At 46.3% G+C, this 20,870-nt stretch overlaps 1 protein-coding gene across 9 annotated transcripts in view; it reads left to right on the forward strand.

The window, feature by feature from the left end:
* UBE3C (ubiquitin protein ligase E3C) overlaps positions 1-20,870 on the forward strand; it is a 191,765-nt gene that overhangs the window by 133,172 nt on the left and 37,723 nt on the right. For all 9 annotated transcript variants that reach the window (XM_085890523.1, XM_085890527.1, XM_085890522.1 and 6 more), the window contains 2 exons: positions 1,131-1,343; positions 1,468-1,656. In XM_085890523.1, coding sequence (XP_085746649.1) covers positions 1,131-1,343; positions 1,468-1,656 — 402 coding nt within the window. The remainder of the gene's footprint in view (positions 1-1,130; positions 1,344-1,467; positions 1,657-20,870) is intronic.

Genomic DNA, 20,870 nt, shown 5'->3' on the forward strand with positions numbered 1-20,870 from the left:
GCTATTTACAAATGAGAAACAAAGAATTACAAATTCAAATTTCAAAGTATTGTGTTCATGGTATCCTACTAGCAGATGATATGTATGTACATTGTATATACATGTACTACATGTAAAAGGACTGTTCATTAAATAGCACACACAACGCGCACAGCACTGGCAGAACATCATTTATTCGACTATTTTAAAAATATTGATAGAAACATTATACCACTTTGATATTTGACACTTTTGTAAACTTGAATATGCTCTTTACAATGGTGAACAATTTGAAGTGGTATACCTTGTCATATATTTGCAATCCTCACCTGAATTTCGGGGAAAAATGAAAAATTTCAATTTTTCAGGGATCATGACTGTATTATATATGACTGATTAAGAAAAGTAAACATGTATTTGAATACTACTACCATACAGTTGTTACCTGAAAAAATTTCAAGCTTCTGGGATGAGTCAATAAAAATATATGGGGCCTCAAAGTTGGGTCTTCATACAAAATCAACATTTTTTTTTTTCTGGGTTTCAACTGATCAGGTCATAAAAATTAATAGAGGTATACTCTGTTCTATGTTCGTTTCTTACAGAGCAGTTATAGAAAAATAATCTCTGAAAATTTCAAGGCTCTAGTATTAATATTTAAAAAGTTGTGGGAGTTTAAAACGTAGCCGTTCATTTTGTGATGCTCGCAACGACCATAAAAATAGGGCCACAACCACATTTTCAACCCTCAATATCTCGGAGTTGACCGCATCTATGGACCTAAAATTTTTCACACCTTCATTTTGATACCTGGGATCTATTTTATGAAAGTTTAAAGTAAATCTGAGGGGGTCAGCTGGGAGGCCTCTGGTGATATGAGGTGGAATGACTATATACACACACTTACTGATATAACTGTTCTATAAGGACCTGAATGTTGAGTGCTCATGGCTGCCAGATTCGTAACAATATTAACTCCCTTACAACGACACAACTACTGACTGCTCAACGTTGAAACTGCTTCACAATAGCACAGACAGTTCGAGCTTGTACCCACTAGTACAATAAGCAATGTAGTCAACACAACACAATTTTTAATAAATCATTGCAGATACTTTTTGCCTCACCCTCATATATCTGCTATGTCCCAGGCTCTCTTTGAGAACATGCTGGTGGAGTTGCCATTTGCCAGCTTTTTCCTCTCCAAGCTCTTGGGAACCACAGGAGATGTGGACATTCATCATCTGGCATCGCTGGATCCAGAGATGTACCGTAACCTTCTGTTTCTGAAGACGTACCACGCAGATGTGGAGGAGTTGGGGCTCAATTTCACCGTAGTAAACAATGAGCTTGGGGAGGCACAGGTGAGGTATTGTCCATGCCAAAACAGTTGGCGAAAGTTTTAAACCAACATTTTCTTTCCAATCTTTCAAAAAAATTTGAAGCATTAACGTTTTTATTTTTGCAACTTCTTAATGACGTTGATAGGTGGTGGAGCTTAAGTCAGGTGGGAAGGACATTCCGGTTACCAATGCAAACCGCATCGCATATATCCACCTTGTTGCTGACTATCGGCTCAACCGTCAGATGCGGCCACACTGCCTGGCGTTTCGGCAGGGTTTGGCAGCCGTGATCCACCTCGAATGGTTACGCATGTTTGATCAACAGGAATTGCAGGTACTGTAAATTGTGCATGCAGTTGTTGTTGGTGTATATTTTCCAATCTGAGCGATCTTCCTATGCATGTTCACTGATTTTAATTTTGTTTTTTAGGGGACTCTCACAAATTGTACACCTTGGTGAGAGTCATGGATTGTTGTTTTCATGTAATACAGTTGAAGTTTGAATTCCATTAATTATTTTATCGAAAACTTGCAAAGGTGTACCCGACGTTGCCTGGTGCTGTTTTTTTTTTTTTTTTTTTTTTTTTTTTTTTTGTATACCTTGGTCGAGGCTCGTATGAGAGCTAACACACAACTCACAGCAAGGAGGCATGAGACAAGAGGGGCGGGAGTGGAAGGGACAAAACATTGGGGAACAGACACAGGTGAACTGTGGAAGGGAGAGGGATGGGGATGGGACGTGGAACATGGCGAGGAGAAGATGGACATTACAGGGACTTTCAGGAAGGAAAGCAGGAGAATTGAAGGAAGTGGGCTTGGGTGGATTATCGGGGGTAGAAAAGATCGAGGATTTGGATGGGGGAAGATAAGAGGTGGTGGTGAACAGCTGTTTTGAAAGCCTGGAGGGAAGAATGGGAAAGAATAGAGTGAGGAAGTTTATTCCAAAGGCGGGAAAAAAGAGGAATGAAAGAGTGAAGATGAGCAGTGATTCGTGATTTTGGTAGTTTTACCAGAAGGGGGTTGTTGGCGGACCTTGAGCACCCTGTGGAAATGTGGTTGGGACAAATCGCAGAGAGAGCAGGGGGGCAAGGCTGGAGAGGAGTCGGTAGAAGACAGAAAGACCACCGACCAACCTGCGGTGATTGAGTGAGAGGCCCAAAGACTCAGCTTCATTGCGGGAGATGCCAATGATCTTAAAAGCCCTGGTTTCGACAGCGTGAAGTCGAGAAAGGTGGGAGGCAGGAGCACCAGCCCAGAGGGGAGAGCAGTACTCCATCAGGCTACGGACAAAAGCTTTGTAAGTGGTCAGGAGCTCAAGAGGGCCGAGGAAGGACTTTGCACGACGGAGGATTCCCAGTCGGCGACTGGCTTTTGAGGCAAGGTTGGAAATGTGACTTTCCCAGGAAAGGTCTTGGCAGATAGTGAGACCCAGAAGCTTGAAAGAAAAGACTTCTTCCAGAGGATTGTTGAGAAAGTGGATGGGGGGGTTTTGTAAATGGTCCTTTCGAAGAGACATAGTGAGAGTGTGAGATTTGTCTGGATTGAAAGACATGTTCCACGTGTTGGACCAGTTTGTGATTTTATCCAGATCTGCAGTGAGCGAAGAAGCTGCTGCTTGCCGGTCTGAGGGATGACAGATGGTACGGCAGAGGGTGGAGTCATCGGCAAAGAGAAATAGAGGATTTTCCAGAGAGTCCGAGAGATCATTGATGAAAACCAGAAAAAGAACAGGGCCCAGAACGCTACCTTGAGGAACTCCAGCCTGCACAGGAAGAGGGGATGAAAAAACTCCATTTAGGGCCACACGTTGACTGCGACAGGAGAGGAAGTCTGCGAGCCATGAGTGGAGATGGCCTTGAATACCATGGGAAGAGAGTTTGGTGAGTAGGGCAGGGTGCCAGACTGTGTCAAAAGCATGTGATATGTCCAGGGATACGGCTCGGATTTCCTGTCTGGCATTGAGGACCTCCATCCATTGATGGGAGAGCAGTAGCAGCATATCCAGGGTAGAGTGACCTGGTCTGAAACCAAATTGATGATTGGAAATCAAGCCATTGGAGAAGAGGAAGGATTTCATGTCTGAAGCGATGATGGATTCCATAACCTTGCTGATGATTGGGAGAAGGCTGATTGGTCTGTAGTTACAGGGATCTGTTTTTGCACCTTTTTATGCAGGGCAGTGATGTTAGCAGATTTCCAAGCAGATGGCAGATGACCTTGGGAAAATGAGAGGGTGAATAGAACAGAGAGAGGGTGAGCAAGAGCAGAAGAGCAGGCTTTGAGGACACGTGGGCTGATGCCGTCTGGACCGGTTGCAGAATCTGACTCGAGGTTTGACAGCAAGCTCTCCACCTTGTCAGGAGAAAAGGATACAGAGTCCAGGGACAGTTGGGTGCGACTGGGTAAAGTGGGTAGAGATAGTGATGGGTTTGGGACACAAGATTTAGCTGCAAACACCGAGTTTAGACATTCAGCTTTATCACGTGTGGAATCAGCAGTGCAGCCATTTGAGGTAAGGGAGGGGATGGAGGGGGAACATACACCAGAAACAGATTTGATTAAACGCCACCAGGATTTTGAGGAGGGAGAGAGGTTTGAGAGTTCAGACTTGAGATGAGAAAGATGTTGTTTTCTGGCTCTCCTGAGGGTAGATACACACTTGTTCTGAGCTTTGTGGAAAGAACTGAGATTGCCCTCAGTTGGGTTTGCTTTCCATGAGGCAAAGGCAAGTTGTTTCAGGACAACTGCCTCGCCACAAGCTTCAGTAAACCAAGGGCGGGAGGAAGGGTAAGACAGCTGAACACGAGAGGGGATAAATCTGTGCATGAGGGAGAGCAAGTTTCTTTGAAAGAATTCCCAGGATGAGTTGATGTTTGAGAAAGTAGTGATAGGAGACCAGTCTGTAAGTTTGATGGCTGCTCGGAGACCCTGCCAGTCGGCTTGAGTGAAATGCCAGACTCGACGGCGGTGAGGTGGTTCTCTGATAACAGCCAGAGAGATGTCCACTTTAACAAGGACGTGGTCAGAAGAACCAATTGGAGCGAAGGAAGAGCAGCAGATATTGTCAGGGAAATTTGTCAAAATCAGATCCAGAAGAGATGGAGTACCATTGGTTGAGATCCGGGTCGGGAAGTTGACCTATTGAGTCAGTCCCAATGAGTCACAGAAAGCTTTTGCTGATGTCCCATGGCAGGTGAGAGAGGTACCCACACCTAGCCAACTGGCGTGATGACAATTGAAGTCGCCACATAAGAGGAAGAGAGAGTTTGGATGAGAAGATAGAAGATGGTCCATGTTTTCGGAGAGTGAGGTGTAGATGGAGTAATCACTGTTCGGTGGACGGTACAGTACACATATAAACATGAGGTGGGAGTGGAGGGGAAGCCGAAGCCAGAGGTATTCCTGGGGGTGTGGGGGAGTGAGAGCAGTGCAGGGAGAGTGAGGAATAGAGTCTTTGATGAAGAGAGCAACACCTCCACCAGGACGAGGCTCAGGTCTGTCATACCGTAAGAGGGAGTAACCAGGGAGAGATACTTGGGAGTCAGACACGTCTTGGGAGAGAGACACGTCGTCTTGTTCTACCTCTGTTGGCATTTTGAAGATAATGGCTTTTTTTTTTCTTTCTATTTTTCGTGGGTGCCTAAAACTCTTCCCGACACCCATTAAGGAATGGGGTCAGGGATGGAAATGGGGTCTACACGAAAAAATGGGGTCAGGGATCGTTAAATATTACCTTTCACATAGCCTCAAAGGCTAAGACAGGAGAGAGATGAAATATAAAAATCCCCAAAAAAGGTTTTTGTTTTTTTTTAATTAAATTTTTTTTTGGCCTAAAACACTCCCCAGCACTCTCTGATGAACTCTGAAAGTTTGACGAAGATCTGTTCAGCCATCTCTGAGAAAAATGGTGACACACACACACACACAGACACACAAACAAATGTGGCCCTCCAAAAGTATCGATAAATTAACCTCTTTTTTTTATTTCTTATCTTCGATATAATTGTTAATTTGAAAGGTCTAAATTATTGTAGAGAACCTCAAAAGGCCAGGTGACATGTTTTCATCAACTACTTTTACACTAATTCTTCTTCTTCTTTCGGCTCGCTCCCGTTAGGGGTCGCCACAGCGGATCAACCGTCTCCATTTCGCTCTGTCCTCCACATCTTCCATTGACACTCCAACCACCCGCATATCCGCCCTCACCGTATCCATGAACCTCTTCTTTGGCCTTCCGCTTCTCCTCCTGCCTGGCGGCTCCATCTTCAACATCCTTCTCCCGATATACTCCGCTTCCCTCCTGAGCACATGTCCAAACCATCTCAATCTCGCCTCTCTCACTTTGTCTCCAAACCGTCCTACCTGCACTGTCCCTCTAATATACTCATTCCTTATCCTGTCCATCCTCGTCACTCCCAACGAGAATCGCAGCATCTTTAACTCTGCCACCTCCAGCTCCGCTTCATGTCTTTTTGTTAGTGCCACCGCCTCCAAACCATACAACATAGCTGGTCTCACTACCATCTTTTATACTTTCCCCTTCACTCTTGCAGCTACCTTTCTGTCACAAATCGCTCCTGCAACTCTTCTCCAACCACTCCATCCTGCCTGCACTCTCTTTTTCACTTTCTCCCACACTCTCCGTTACTTTGGACAGTTGATCCCAAGTATTTAAACCCATCCACCTTCCCCACCTCAACTCCTTGCAACCGCACCATACCACCACCCTCCCTCTCATTTTCGCACATGTACTCCGTCTTACTCCAACTGACTATCATTCCCCTTCTCTCCAGTGCGTACCTCCACCTCTCGAGGCTCGCCTCAGCCTGCTCCCTACTCTCCCTACAGATCATGATGTCATCCGCGAACTTCATAGTCCATGGGGACTCCAATCTAATCTCGTCCGTCAACCTGTCCATCACCATTGCAAACAGGAAAGGGCTCAGAGTCGATCCTTGGTGCAATCCCACTTTAACCTTAAACCGGTCCGTCATTCCTACCGCACACCTCACCGCTGTCACACTGTCCTCATACATATCCTGCACGATCTTCACATACTTCTCCACCACTCTCGACTTCCTCGTACAATGCCACAACTCCTCTCTTGGCACCCTATCATAAGCTTTCTCTAAATCCACAAACAAACAATGTAACTCCTTCTGGCCTTCCCTATACTTCTCCATCAACATTCTCAAAGCAAACATTGCATCAGTGATGCTCTTTCCTGGCATAAACCCATATTGCTGCTCACAGATCATCACCTCTCCTCTCTACCGAGCTTCCACTACTCTTTCCCACAACTTCATGGTGTGGCTTAACAACTTTATCCCTCTGTAATTTCCACAGCTCTGCATATCACCCTTATTCTTGAAAATCGGAACCAGTACACTTAATCTCCACTCCTCCGGCATCCTCTCACTTTCCAAGACTTTATTAAACAATCTGGTTAACAACCCCACTGCCATCTCTCCTAAGCACTTCCATGCCTCCACTGGTATACCATCTGGGCCAACCGCCTTTCCACTTTTCATCTTCTTCATAGCAGTCCTCACTTCATCCTTACTGATCCACCGCACTTCCAGATTCACCATCTCCACCTCTTCCAACCTTCTCTCTCTCATTTTCTTCATTCATCAGCTCCTCAAAGTACTCCATCCACCTTCTCAACACACTCTCCTCGCTCGTCAGCACATTCCCATTTGCGTCCTTTATCACCCTAACCTGCAGTACATCCTTCCCAGCTCGGTCTCTCTGTCTTGCCAATCGGTATAAATCCTTTTTCCCTTCTTTTGTATCCAACTTCTCATACAGCTCGTCATATGCCTTTTCCTTGGCCTTTGCCACCTCTCTCTTTGCCTTTCGCCACCACTCCTTGTACTCCTGCCTACTTTCTTCATCTCTCTCTGACTATCCCACTTCTTTTTCGCCAACCGCTTCTTCCTTATACTTTCCTGTACTTCCTCATTCTACCACCAAGTCTCCTTATCTTCCTTTGTCTGTCCAGATGTCACAACAAGTACCTTCCTAGCTATCTCCCTCACAACTTCTGCTGTCGTTGCCCAATCATCCCACCCATCTTTACCACCATCCAACGCCTGTCTCACCTCCTCCCTAAATTTCACGCAACAGTCTTCCTCCTTCAGCTTCCACCATCTGGTCCTTGGTTCAGTCCTCACTCTCTTCCTCAACCTCACCTCTAAAGTCATCCTACAGACCACCAATCGATGCTGTCGAGCTACACTCTCCCCTGCCACCACCTTACAGTCACTAATCTCTTTCAGGTTGCATCTCCTGCTTAAGATGTAATCCACCTGTGTGCACTTTCCTCCACTCTTGTATGTCACCCTGTGTTCCTCCTTCTTCTTGAAATACGTGTTCACCACTGCCATTTCCATTCTTTTTGCAAACTCTACCACCATTTGCCCTTCCACATTTCTCTTGTTGAGACCGTACCTACCCATCACCTCCTCATCCTCTTTATTCCCTTCCCCAACATGCCCATTAAAATCTGCTCCAATCACCACTCTTTCATCCTTGGATACTCTCTCCACCACTTCATCTAACTCACTCCAGAAATCTTCTTTATACTCCATCTCACACCCCATATGTGGGGCATATGCACTGATGACATTCATCATCACCCCTTCAATTTCCAACTTCACACTCATCACTCGGTCAGACACTCTCCTCACCTCCAATACCCTCTTGACATAATCTTCCTTCAGGATTACCCCGACACCATTTCTCCTCCCATCCACACCATGGTAGAACAGTTTGAAACCACCTCCAATGCTCCGAGCCTTACTCCCCATCCACTTGGTCTCTTGTACACACAGTATGTCCACCTTTCTTCTCTCCATCATATCAGCCAACTCTCGCCCTTTGCCAGTCATCGTCCCAACATTCAGAGTTCCAACTCTCACCTGCACACTTCTATCCTTCCCCTCTCCCACTTCCTCCGGACTCGCCTTCCCCGTCTCCTTCTCCTCCTTCGCCCAGCAGTAGCACAATTTCCACTGGTACCCTGCTGATCACCGGTACCGGTGGCGGTCGTTGGTAACCCGGGCCTCGACCGATCCAGTATGGAAATTTGTTTTGTTGTCCGCATAATGATTTGGCATAGGTTTTTACGCCAGATGCCCTTCCTGACGCAATTATATGACTTGTATACTGATTATATAACACTAATTATTACCAAGTACACAAGAATTAAAACTATTGATAGAAGATTGATACAAGTTACCATTAGTTCAGAATCGCAGATTAGTAGGTGCATCTGGTGGCGCAAACGCGGGCTGCGTGCCAGTCGCAAACGACGTCAGTTCAGGAGTTAATTTTACTGCAGATTGTGTTCATTCAGAGGTGAATGTCTGATGGACGCATTGTACCCTGTTTGTTGGAGCATGTAGCATACCTTCTTCAGTTGTGAATGAGAGGGGAGGGTGATTTGGAAACGAGCATGCAGTATATTGATGGTGAGAGGGGGGATGGGGATGGGGGGGGGGGGTATGCACGAGAGCTTAATGCACAACAGATGCCCCCCTTGACTCTAGGTCCCATTGTTGCACCTTTGTGTACCATCATAAAATGTTCAGAGTTGCTGTATTTTAAAGTCGATTCGAAACCAGAATGTTAAACATAGGTAGTTCGGTCAATGTGTTTGAAATACACCTGGAAAATATTTGGGATTCGTGTTTTGCCAGCATTTTATTTGTCTGGCATCACTTGTCACTTCACCTCACTCCGATGCCGTTCAATACCATCAACTTTAAAATTCTCAAATAAATCAACACACTGACACTAGCGATATACTGTTCTTACTGAGCGATTCCATTCTCTCTCCAGAAGTTTTCATTTGCACAACCTGCCTCACACGTCGAGTACTGTGCAAAAGTCTTGGGCACCTTGAAATTAAACATTTTTATTGTCACATTGCAGAGCTCGTCATGAATTGCGAGCAATTGCTTACGCACACCTTATACTTGCCTTACATTCGTTGGGGATGAGTAATTTGTTGCTTGGCTTTTTCTTCTTTTTTTGTATACACAGTCCAGGCTCATGGAAGAGCGAATACACTGAACGGATCATGAGGTAACACAACAAAAGGAACAAATGCCACATCCCAGGAGCTTCACCCCATTTCAACTGGTTCACTGCAGCCTGTGTTTCCACAAACGAAGGTGGATCACAGTTGATTAGAGAGTCAGCAATAGGGATTGCAACACCTTTGACATCCAACTCGACAGCTGGTGGATCAGCCTGGTACAGCCGCTCAAAGTAACCGGCCCAGCGGGCCTTCACTTCGGACTCCTCTGTCAAGAGCCGACCACACTCTGCTGTAACTGCAGTACACCAAGGGATGGGTTTGGAGGAACGCAATGCACAAATTCCCCTGTAAGCAGGATGAGAATCACTTGGCCACAGGTGATGCTCCACCCCCTCACAGATTCCTCGCACATAGGCCACCTTGTCTACCCTCAGCGCACTTTCAGTTTTACGCCTCAGCCCCCTGAACAGCTCAGCTCTTCCATTAAGCCTGGCCTTGCGACTCTGGTCAATGGTATCCAGTATCCCTTGAGAGACAAAATTCTTCTTCGCCCGATGTTGAGTTCCAAGACATCCTCTGGCAACATGAAGGGCAGTGGTCTTGAAGGCACGCCACAACTCTTCAGGATCTCCCAAAGCACCCAGACCCCCCAAATTCCCACTCAACCTGTTTGCAAACTCCTCAGCTAGCCTCTCATCCTTGAGCTTGCCAACATCCAGCCGAGGCCGAGATGGTGCCATTCTCCCAGATTTAAGCTGCAACTTAAGAATTGCTACCAGTGGTCGGTATTGAGGAACTGAGCACTCCGGTAGACCCTGCAGTTCTAGATCATCCTTCAGCGACCATCAACGAGCACATTGTGAATCTCCTTTGCCACACCATCATTGGAATACCAAGTGCAGCGATCAGCCTGTGGGCGCTGAAACCAAGAATCAACCACCTTAAGTCCATGACTTCTTGCAAAGTCAAGGAAATTTGTGCTATTCTGGTTCACAGTTCCAGATCCATGGGGACCAACACATGTCTCATAACCATCCCTATTAGTTCCAGTCGATGCATTGAAATCCCCCAATTCTATAAGAGTATCTCGCCTGGGGCACTGATCAACTACAGACTCGAGCGTGGCAGAGAATGCGTCCTTCACGGTGAGATCACTCGCCTCAGTCAGAGCATATGCAGAGACAAGGGAAACGACACCCAAGAGGTGACGAATCCTTAGTCTCATAATACGCTCATTGACCGGTGTTACCTCAATTATCATTGGAGTCAGCTTATTGGACACAGCTAGAGCAACTCCTTGGGCATGGTAACCATCAGAGCGACCAGAATAATAGTAGGTGTAACCACCCACCATGATCTCGCCACTATCGGTCTCCGACCCTCAGAGAGTGCTGCAATACTGATGTTCAAACGCTTGAGCTCAGATGATAATAGAGACAGGTGATCATCCTCTCTTAGGGATAGGACATTCCAGGCACCCACCCAAATGGACCGCCTCAGGTTGACCCACAGAGACCGCCATCTGGTGGAAGACACCTCAGCACAACCCCGACACACACTACCACAATCTGACGTAGGAAGGTTACCTGGGGTTTTCCTCCCATCATCAAAGTGGGGGGTCCTGAAGGCTTCGCCCAAATCCCATCGTCCGGTGAGTTACCCTGCGGAGGGCAGCTTCACAGGAGGTACTCTCACGGATTGGGTTTTCAGTTTTCTTTGCGTTTTTGTTGTGTTTTAATTGCAGGTTGAAGGGTTTTACGGTGCCCGGAGTGCAAATCCTGCCACCAATCTCCTAAATAAAACAAAAAAGTAACCCAACTGCAGGAAGAAGTCCACAGACAGTGTTGGGCACTAGATATGACGCTTATTAGGTTTTGTTTTAAATCCTGCTGGGTGTCCATATCATACACTCTCACGAGGAAACCTGGTGGGCAAGATGGTTTCTTCGCCGACAACCCGACCATGAAACAGGTGAGTACAGGTTTGCATGGTACCTGTACAAGTCACCGATCTAATCTGGCCTGACATGACAAAAAATGTGAGAAGACGGGATACCCAATTTAACATCCATCAACTAATGCCGGTAGACAAAACACCCAGTTTAACATCCAATTAATGCCGGTAGGTGGGGGCTGCCCAGTTTAACGTCCATCTGAGGGACGTCCCACACATTGATGAATCATGCTGCCTGTGAAACACAAGGATGACTTTATATCTGAGCTGAGATTTGAATCCAGGCTGGACAGCTTTGAGGTGAGTGCCAATATTTTGTTCTTATGTATTGTTGTGTCCAGGGTGTTAACCCCAACCTGAACAGATAGCCAAACTTCTCCCTTGGAGGCTTACAGCCGAGAATCTCGGAGATTGATGTGTGCGCGGGAAAGAAATGGCGGTAAAGACTGTGGCACACGGGTTATGCTTGACCCACAACAGATACATGGACACAAGCAAATAAAATAAAACAAATAATAATTTTATGACAGTAATGAAATATGTCCATTGACAATAATTCAAATTATAATAATTCAAAGCAGGTAAACTAAATCTAAATCTAATTGAGGTGCCTCCACACAGACTTAAATACAGACAAGGGAACAGAATAATAAATGAAAAATCCCTCCTTTATCCCGGCACTGAGCTGTGTGCCTAGGGATGAGCTTCTCGAATTTAAAGGTCACCAAACTGCTTTGTCACTGCACGGGAAAATGCACTCAAAATGGCACCCAGTCGCTCTCTGGGCAGGAAGACGTACAGGATGCAATTCGGAGATGGCACTCGAGGTCGGGGCTAATGAACTGCGGTGTAGCTTATTCTCAAGAGTGAATATGCTGACCGTTCCTCTCCCGCACCCAATCTGTTCACAACGATGGCCCACACAACAAGATGATTTCTGAGTCCCCGTGATCAGGCCACGAAACACACTTTTCTTCCCTCCTCGGAAACGCAAACTCTTCACGGCTCAGCCGAACAGTCAATGGCTAGCGCCTTGCCCAGCATGCCGCAAATTCACACAGCACGAGCACGAGAATCGCGCAGCTTTCGTCGTGCCGAGAGAGCAAAGCGAGATCCTCCGTGTAGCCACTTTCCTCCCTCAACTACCCGTTCAACACTCGCTCCGCACTCGTGCGTTCCTTTCGTGCTACGAGCTCCTTCCCCCCCACATCCCCTTTGATCTGCTGCCTCCTACCCACTCTTCCTCTTCTCCCATCTCACGTCACGCCCATCAATCAGCCTCTTGGGCATGACTTCGCCCACGGTCCCCCTTGGAGGTGGGGCTTCTTCCAACCTGGTCATGCAGCTCAGCTGCAATGGTCGTTGCCATTACGAAAACGTAATTCTATAATTGCTGGTTGGCAATACAAAAACATAGGGAAACGTCATAGAGGGACAATTACATACTGGGGGAATTATCCTTAATCCCTATGTAATTAACACCGTACCTCCCCCCGTGTGGTGACAAGTAACATTTAAGCTCACAGTTTTCCTACTTAATTACATTGAGATGTCTCCTACACGTCCACGGGCTAAGCAACTCTACACAATCCTAGCTTTCTTATGAAATTCCTCCATCTACCCCCACAAACAAAACAGTACCTGTATGTTTACCACTTGATTTTTTTGTTTTCTACTTCTTAAGGAACTTTAGCATTCCATTCAATTTTTTATCTTTAACTTCTCTGGTCTCATTATGCTTATTTGTTGTTGCTTAAATGCCACTTCTGGAAATGTGTTTTGCCAGATATTTCTCCCTGAGAATGGATTTCTTTGTGTAAAACCATTATTTTGAGTCTCGTCGAGTTTGATATTTTAGGCATCGAATGGGTTTATATTACCTACAAGAGAGAAATTACAGTTTTTGTGAAAAAAATATATGGTGGTCAAAGACTTTGGATTATGTGGACGAAAGAAAAACGAAAAACAACCAAAATAAAAAGATAAATTATAGGAACCATTGTTGAATGCAAGAAACAACCTCCTCGTGGGATTTCTCCAGACATTACAAGAAAGCATTCCAAAACGGATATCTGCTGTTTTACATGAAAATGGTCCATTGGTGTAGGACTATGTCCAATGGAGACGGGGGAGTGCTCGTTACACTCCACATGTTTCAATTTGCATCACTTGCCTTCTGGTTGAATGGTTTGTATTAGCAGGAACAATCGTCTGGGTGGCAGACAGAATGTTGTTCTTTGTGGATTATGCTGTTTTCCCGTGTGAGACATAATTTGCGGCCATGCTCACCATAACAGTCAGAAGGTGCGTCTGATGTATAAAGCGGCAAATGTGGTCATCATTGGTTAGATATTTATTGATATGCTGTCCTGATGAGGGTAAATAATGCCCAACATCTGGATAGGTGGCTACATTTGATGTTTAACTGATGTTGACCATGTAATCTTTGTCTTTTGACAGAGTCTCTGGGCCGAGGCCTCTGTGTTGAAAGTGATGCTTTGGTGTGGGACTATGTCTAATTGGGATCGGGGGAGTGCTCGTCACACTCCATATGTTTTGATATATATATATATATATTGTTGTGGATTTTCCGCTACCTAAATTGCGGCCATGCGCGCCCACCGAACGAGCAATCAAGTCACAGCTTTTCGGATCAACGCCGAAACCCAGCTACGGGTGCTGTTAACCACACCATAAACCAGCCAACTCTTCTGTCCGCGCACCACAGGGTCGATCGCCGAATTGTCGATGTACCTAATCATTCGCGCAGACAGAAATGCCGGGGATTTACACCTCAACGGAGCCTGCACAAAAATGAGCCGTTTTAAGCAGCTCGTTCCGTTTGCGATTGCCGAGCGGTTTTATATCGCCAAGCCCCGTCGGACCAGATGTACGTCGGCTATTAATCAGCCAGCTAATTAATCCGAACGCAATTATGGCAGTCAATGGCAGGAAAGGACGCAACGAGCAGGTGACATTCAACAATGGGGACATTTAGTTTTACACGAAAGCAATGCAATGAATGGGGATAGGGGACATGACACGAGCAAAAACCTACAGCCGATATGTATTTATTATGTACATGCACTTACAACAATTCTACTTACGGACAAGGCGCCACAGACTTTCATGCAAAAAACCCCAAAAAAGAAAGATAGAACTGGGCTCGTAAGCCTTTAAAGTTCCTCGGAGCTGGGATGACCGAAGGAGCTCCGTGAGGCTGGGCAGGTTACCTTTGTCGCCCTTGAGGTGACTCAATGGGTCTTTTGTTCGGCGACCCTCCGTATGTCTCTATTGTCAACGCGGCAGCTGTTGTAACGGCGGCTTGGTTGGTCCAGGGCCTAGCAGCACGCCCGACTTTCCACGGCCGTCTCCCGACTCTGATTCTCGTCTCCCGACTCTGGTCTCCAGACCCGAACTCCACTTGACTCCACCAACTCTCCACTCGACTGGACTCACCAACTCGACTCCATTCACCCACTCTCTCTCACCAACTCGACTGCCTCCACCGACCAACAACGACCAACCACTTGGTGACTTGGCTGGCTCCAACGACGAACTAACTCCACTCCTCCAACCAACTCCTCTGACCAACTCTTGACTGGACTCACCAACTCGACTGCCTCCACCGACCAACTCTTCCGACCAACTCGACTCTCGGCGTATAAACGCGCCTTTTTATAGCCCGGAGGGGTGAAGCCGCTGTAGGCTTCGCCACCCGAAGGCAGCGCTTGCCCCTTTCACCCTTGAACTTTCACCCCCGGCTGGCTCCGCCCCTTTCGTCGTCTTGATCCGTTTTGCAAGTCATGCGCGGCCGTGTTTGAAATCACTTTGCTGCTGTCGTGGATGCCATCGTGTTTGTTTGTGGGGATGTTGTTGTTGGTGAAAATATGGCGGCGCCGTGGAAACACGAGCACGCCTCGAGACCGACTGTTTCCACACACCGAACCTTTTTACGAACTCTTTTGTTCGCTCGCTTCGACACATGAGCACACCTCTCTCAGCGAAGCCGACAAACTCCTCCTCTTAGTTTCACTTCCTCTTTTTGGCCACACCCTCTCAGCCGACTGGGCGGGGCCTCATCCGGGATGGGGTAGGAAGAAGAGGTAGCTCTCATTCCACCACCACCGCTCAAACAATAAAACAGCCTCTTACATCTCCCGACACACATATAATGTCAATTTTACCACAAAATCTAGCTAAACATGCATTTAATGGGGGATCCGAGCTAATCCTATATTTAGTAGTCCAATAAGGGCCATTTCCATAAAAATATGTATATTCATCCATACATGTATGGTTATGAGTTTAGGGAGCACATGGGACTCATGAGGGGGATGCTCGGATATCCTCCACTTGACCTCCAACCCTGAAGCCAACAAGCCAAGGATAACTCTGTGACACAACAGGTTCCTAAGAAATCACGGACGCCATCTGAGGAGGCTAATTCTGACAGAGTCTCCACTCCAATGCTCACATTACCTTCCGGTGACTTTGCCCCTCCCAGATGGGGAACTGCACTCTTCACTTCCCACCCTGGATATATTTATGATGTATGGCCAAGTGAAACTGTCGGTGGGAGGTCGGCTATCTCGTGCAGTGAATTACTGGGGTACAACTTCCTGTCCATCTATTCTCTCTCTCCATCGAGTGCAGCCTGTGGCTGCTGGTTGCATCATTGGTTGGGATGCGCTATGCCGCTGATGCAGTGTCCCCCTTACCAGTACACTGGTACTCATTTTGCCGACCTCGGAAGGATGACAGGCTGAGTCAACCTCCTGGTGTAATTAATTCAGCAGCCAGCGGGGCTTGAACTCAGGACACTTGGATCCCAAGCTGCCACCCGAACCACTAAGCCAACACCAGGCTTGTCTATCTATTATGTATGCTCTTTATAACAAATATGGAAACGGACAATCGAGAAGGTTGTCCTGAAACAACTTGCCTTTGCCTCATGGAAAGCAAACCCAACTGAGGGCAATCTCAGTTCTTTCCACAAAGCTCGGAACAAGTGTGTATCTACCCTCAGGAGAGCCAGAAAACAACATCTTTCTCATCTCAAGTCTGAACTCTCAAACCTCTCTCCCTCCTCAAAATCCTGGTGGCGTTTAATCAAATCTGTTTCTGGTGTATGTTCCCCCTCCATCCCCTCCCTCACCTCAAATGGCCGCACTGCTGATTCCACACGTGATAAAGCTGAATGTCTAAACTCGGTGTTTTCAGCTAAATCTTGTGTCCTAAACCCATCACTATCTCTACCCACTTTACCCAGTCGCACCCAACTGTCCCTGGACTCTGTATCCTTTTCTCCTGACAAGGTGGAGAGCTTGCTTTCAAACCTCGAGTCAGATTCTGCAACCGGTCCAGACGGCATCAGCCCACGTGTCCTCAAAGCCTGCTCTTCTGCTCTTGCTCACCCTCTCTCTGTTCTATTCACCCTCTCATTTGCCCAAGGTCATCTGCCATCTGCTTGGAAATCTGCTAACATCACTGCCCTGCATAAAAAAGGTGCAAAAACAGATCCCTGTAACTACAGACCAATCAGCCTTCTCCCAATCATCAGCAAGGTGATGGAATCCATCATCGCCTCAGATATGAAATCCTTCCTCTTCTCCAATGGCTTGATTTCCAATCATCAATTTGGTTTCAGACAAGGTCACTCTACCCTGGATATGCTGCTTCTGCTCTCCCATCAATGGATGGAGGTCCTCAATGCCAGACAGGAAATCCAAGCCGTATCCCTGGACATATCACGTGCTTTTGACACAGTCTGGCACCCTGCCCTACTCACCAAACTCTCTTCCCATGGTATTCAAGGCCATCTCCACTCATGGCTCACAGACTTCCTCTCCTGTCGCAGTCAACGTGTGGCCCTAAATGGAGTTCTTTCATCCCCTCTTCCTGTGCAGGCTGGAGTTCCTCAAGGTAGCGTTCTGGGCCCTGTTCTTTTTCTGGTTTTCATCAATGATCTCTCGGACTCTCTGGAAAATCCTCTATTTCTCTTTGCCGACGACTCCACCCTCTGCCGTACCATCTGTCATCCCTCAGACCGGCAAGCAGCAGCTTCTTCACTCACTGCAGATCTGGATAAAATCACAAACTGGTCCAACATGTGGAACATGTCTTTCAATCCAGACAAATCTCACACTCTCACTATGTCTCTTCGAAAGGACCGTTTACAAACCCCCCCATCCACTTTCTCAACAATCCTCTGGAAGAAGTCTTTTCTTTCAAGCTTCTGGGTCTCACTATCTGCCATGACCTTTCCTGGGAAAGTCACATTTCCAACCTCGCCTCAAAAGCCAGTCGCCGACTGGGAATCCTCCGTCGTGCTCAGTCCTTCCTCGACCCCCTTGAGCTCCTGACCACTTACAAAGCTTTTGTCCGTAGCCTGATGGAGTACTGCTCTCCCCTCTGGGCTGGTGCTCCTGCCTCCCACCTTTCTCGGCTTCACGCTGTCGAAACCAGGGCATTTAAGATCATCGGCATCTCCCGCAATGAAGCTGTCTTTGGGCCTCTCACTCAATCACCGCAGGTTGGTCGGTGGTCTTTCTGTCTTCTACCGACTCCTCTCCAGCCTTGCCCCCCCTGCTCTCTCTGCGATTTGTCCCCACCACATTTCCACAGGGCGCTCAAGGTCCGCCAACAACCCCCTTCTGGTAAAACTACCAAAATCACGAATCACTGCTCATCTTCACTCTTTCATTCCTCTTTTTTTCCCGCCTTTGGAATAAACTTCCTCATTCTATTCTTTCCCATTCTTCCCTCCAGGCTTTCAAAACAGCTGTTCACCACCACCTCTTATCTTCCCCCATCCAAATCCTCGATCTTTTCTACCCCCGATAATCCACCCAAGCCCACTTCCTTCATTTCTCCTACTTTCCTTCCTGAAAGTCCCTGAAATATCCATCTTCTCTTCGCCATGTTCCCCGTCCCATCCCCATCCCTCTCCCTTCCACAGTTCACCTAATGTGTCTGTTCCCCACTGTTTTGTCCCTTCCACTCCCGCCCCTCTTGTCTCATGCCTCCTTGCTGTGAGTTGTGTGTTTGCTCTCATACGAGCCTCGACCAAGGTATACAAAAAAAAAAAAAAAAAATAAAGTTTATTAAGGATTTAAGAAAGGCACATATTTACAGGCAATACAGAGTCACATGACAAAGAACTTAACACACCCTCCCCCCCTCCTCCACACTCCCACCCTCCCTCTCCAGCACAGAAAGAGCCCCTTACGCAATCTTAACTTCTCTAAACATAGGACAGGCACCCCACAATTATTCCTGGGAAATTAGAGAGAAAGAGAAGTGTGAGGTGTGGTTGCAGCCTCTGGCTCACCAGACACAAGCTGGCGGGCTTACAGTTGTACCAATGGAGGAAAGGAATGCGGTTGGTTTGTGTGTGCGGTCTGTCAGGAAAAGTGCAGCATATGCAGTGTAGGCTCTGGAAGAAAGGTATGAGATGCATGTCAATACCTCGCCCAGATGGGTCAAGAGATTCTAGCATTGATGGTTCTTTTTTGTGCATCTCAAGCAGACAAATTAAGAATGTGGAGACGGAAAGGAAAGATCGTGTATGTCAGTTTGTGTAAGGCCGTTGTGTTCAGGAACTTTTGCTGCACGTTCACTTGGGTGGATTCACCCTTGTGCACCTCGTCCCGTCTCGTTCCTCAAGATAAGGCAGTTTTGGTCCTCCAAGCACAAATAGCTGGGGCGTTCCATGTCAAGTCAACACATTTTTCAGCGACATTTTGACACAACGTCTCAGATTTCACTCTTTTTTTTTGTGCAAGTGTTTGTATCCACGGTAAAACATTGTGTCAATTTTCAGACCTGGGGGCCCATCGGGGCCCATTTTAGCCCCCCCCCCCCAAAGTTGGGTGCCCGCGGTTGACCCACAATCTTCCAGTGGCCATATCACAGGTTGTAGTGGTCCGATTTGGATGATCTTGGTATCAAAATGCTCGTAAAAGCGAGATCTTTCGAATCACGTAAAGTAAAATCGCTCCGAAACAGTAATTCAAAAAGTTATAGTTTGGGGCGTCCTTTGACCTTGGGCCCCCGCCCCCCAGCCAAACCGATGATCCCGTTTTTTTTTTTTTTTTTTAGTTTGAGAATACCCCTTCATATACTCCAACACCTCAGCATAAATGAAAATGGTATCTCAATGGGTTCAAGTGTGATGATGGTTTTATTGTTCGGGGTCCACATATCACTAATTCTTGATTCGACATTGCGCGACGTTTGCCATCATCGTTCCAATGACGTCACCTGCTGGCAGGTGACTTTATGTCTGAAATTGATAATCATCATCTCTGGACTATTATATATATATATATATATATATATATATATATATATATATATATATATATATTTATATATTTGACTCAGCCTGTCATCCTTCCGAGGTCGGCGAAATGAGTACCAGTGTACTGGACCGGTGTATACCCCGGTTAAAAATAGGTGTACCAGATCCCTGTGTCGCAAGAGGCGACCAGGGTTGCGTCAGGAAGGGCATCCGGTGTAAAAAATGTGCCAAATCACTATGCGGATCATATGGATGATCCGCTGTGGCGACCCCGAATGGGAGCAGCCGAAAGAAGAAGAAGATGTATATGTATATGTATATATATATATATATATATATATATATATATATATATATATATATATATATATATATATATCTATATATATATCTATATATATATATATATATATATATATATATATATATATCTATATATATATATATATATATGTATATATATATATATATATATATATATATATATATATATATATATATATATATATATATATATACATACAATGGTTTCTCACCACTCCGATGTGCGAACAACCGCTTTTAACTAATCACAGCCGCGCGCCCACCAGACGTGGCAAACCTAGTCGCAGCTTTCGGATCAACGCCGAAATCCAGCTACGGGTGTGTTTTTAAACACACCGTAAATCAGCCAACTATTCTGTCCACGCGCGACAGGGTCCGATCGCCGAATTGTCGATTTACCTAAGTATGCGCGTAGACAGAAATGCCCAGGATTTACACCTCGACAGGACCTGTACGGATATGAGCCGTTGTACGCAGCTCGCGCCGTTTGCGATTTGCCGAGCGGTTGTATATCGCCAAGCCCCGCCGGATCCGATTACTTTATCGGCTATTAACAGCCAGCTAATATCCCATAAGTAATAATGGTAGTCAATGACAGGAAAGGACGCAACGAACAGGTGAACATTTAAATAAACCAATGTCACCCGCAGGGTGACCCGTATCTTGCCAAAAGGTGACCACGTATGAATTCTTTGAGGTCACACTGAGGTGAACAGAGCTGCTATCCACCAGGAGCGACTCCTTGAGGAATATCTGCCTACAAGAGATTCCGATGAGAATCGTTCTACAGAGTAACCATGAAAAATATGCTTTTGCCTCATAACGTCACCAAATGACGTCATAATGTCTCAAGCTTGACATATCTAGAAAGCACTCATCGAGGTTTTCAATTTGAGGTACTACACGATATGGTTCCTAA

This window comes from Eptatretus burgeri, chromosome 8, assembly GCF_056783735.1.
Source record: "Eptatretus burgeri isolate ZD-2024b chromosome 8, Ebu_testis_v1, whole genome shotgun sequence".
Taxonomy (NCBI): domain Eukaryota; kingdom Metazoa; phylum Chordata; class Myxini; order Myxiniformes; family Myxinidae; genus Eptatretus; species Eptatretus burgeri.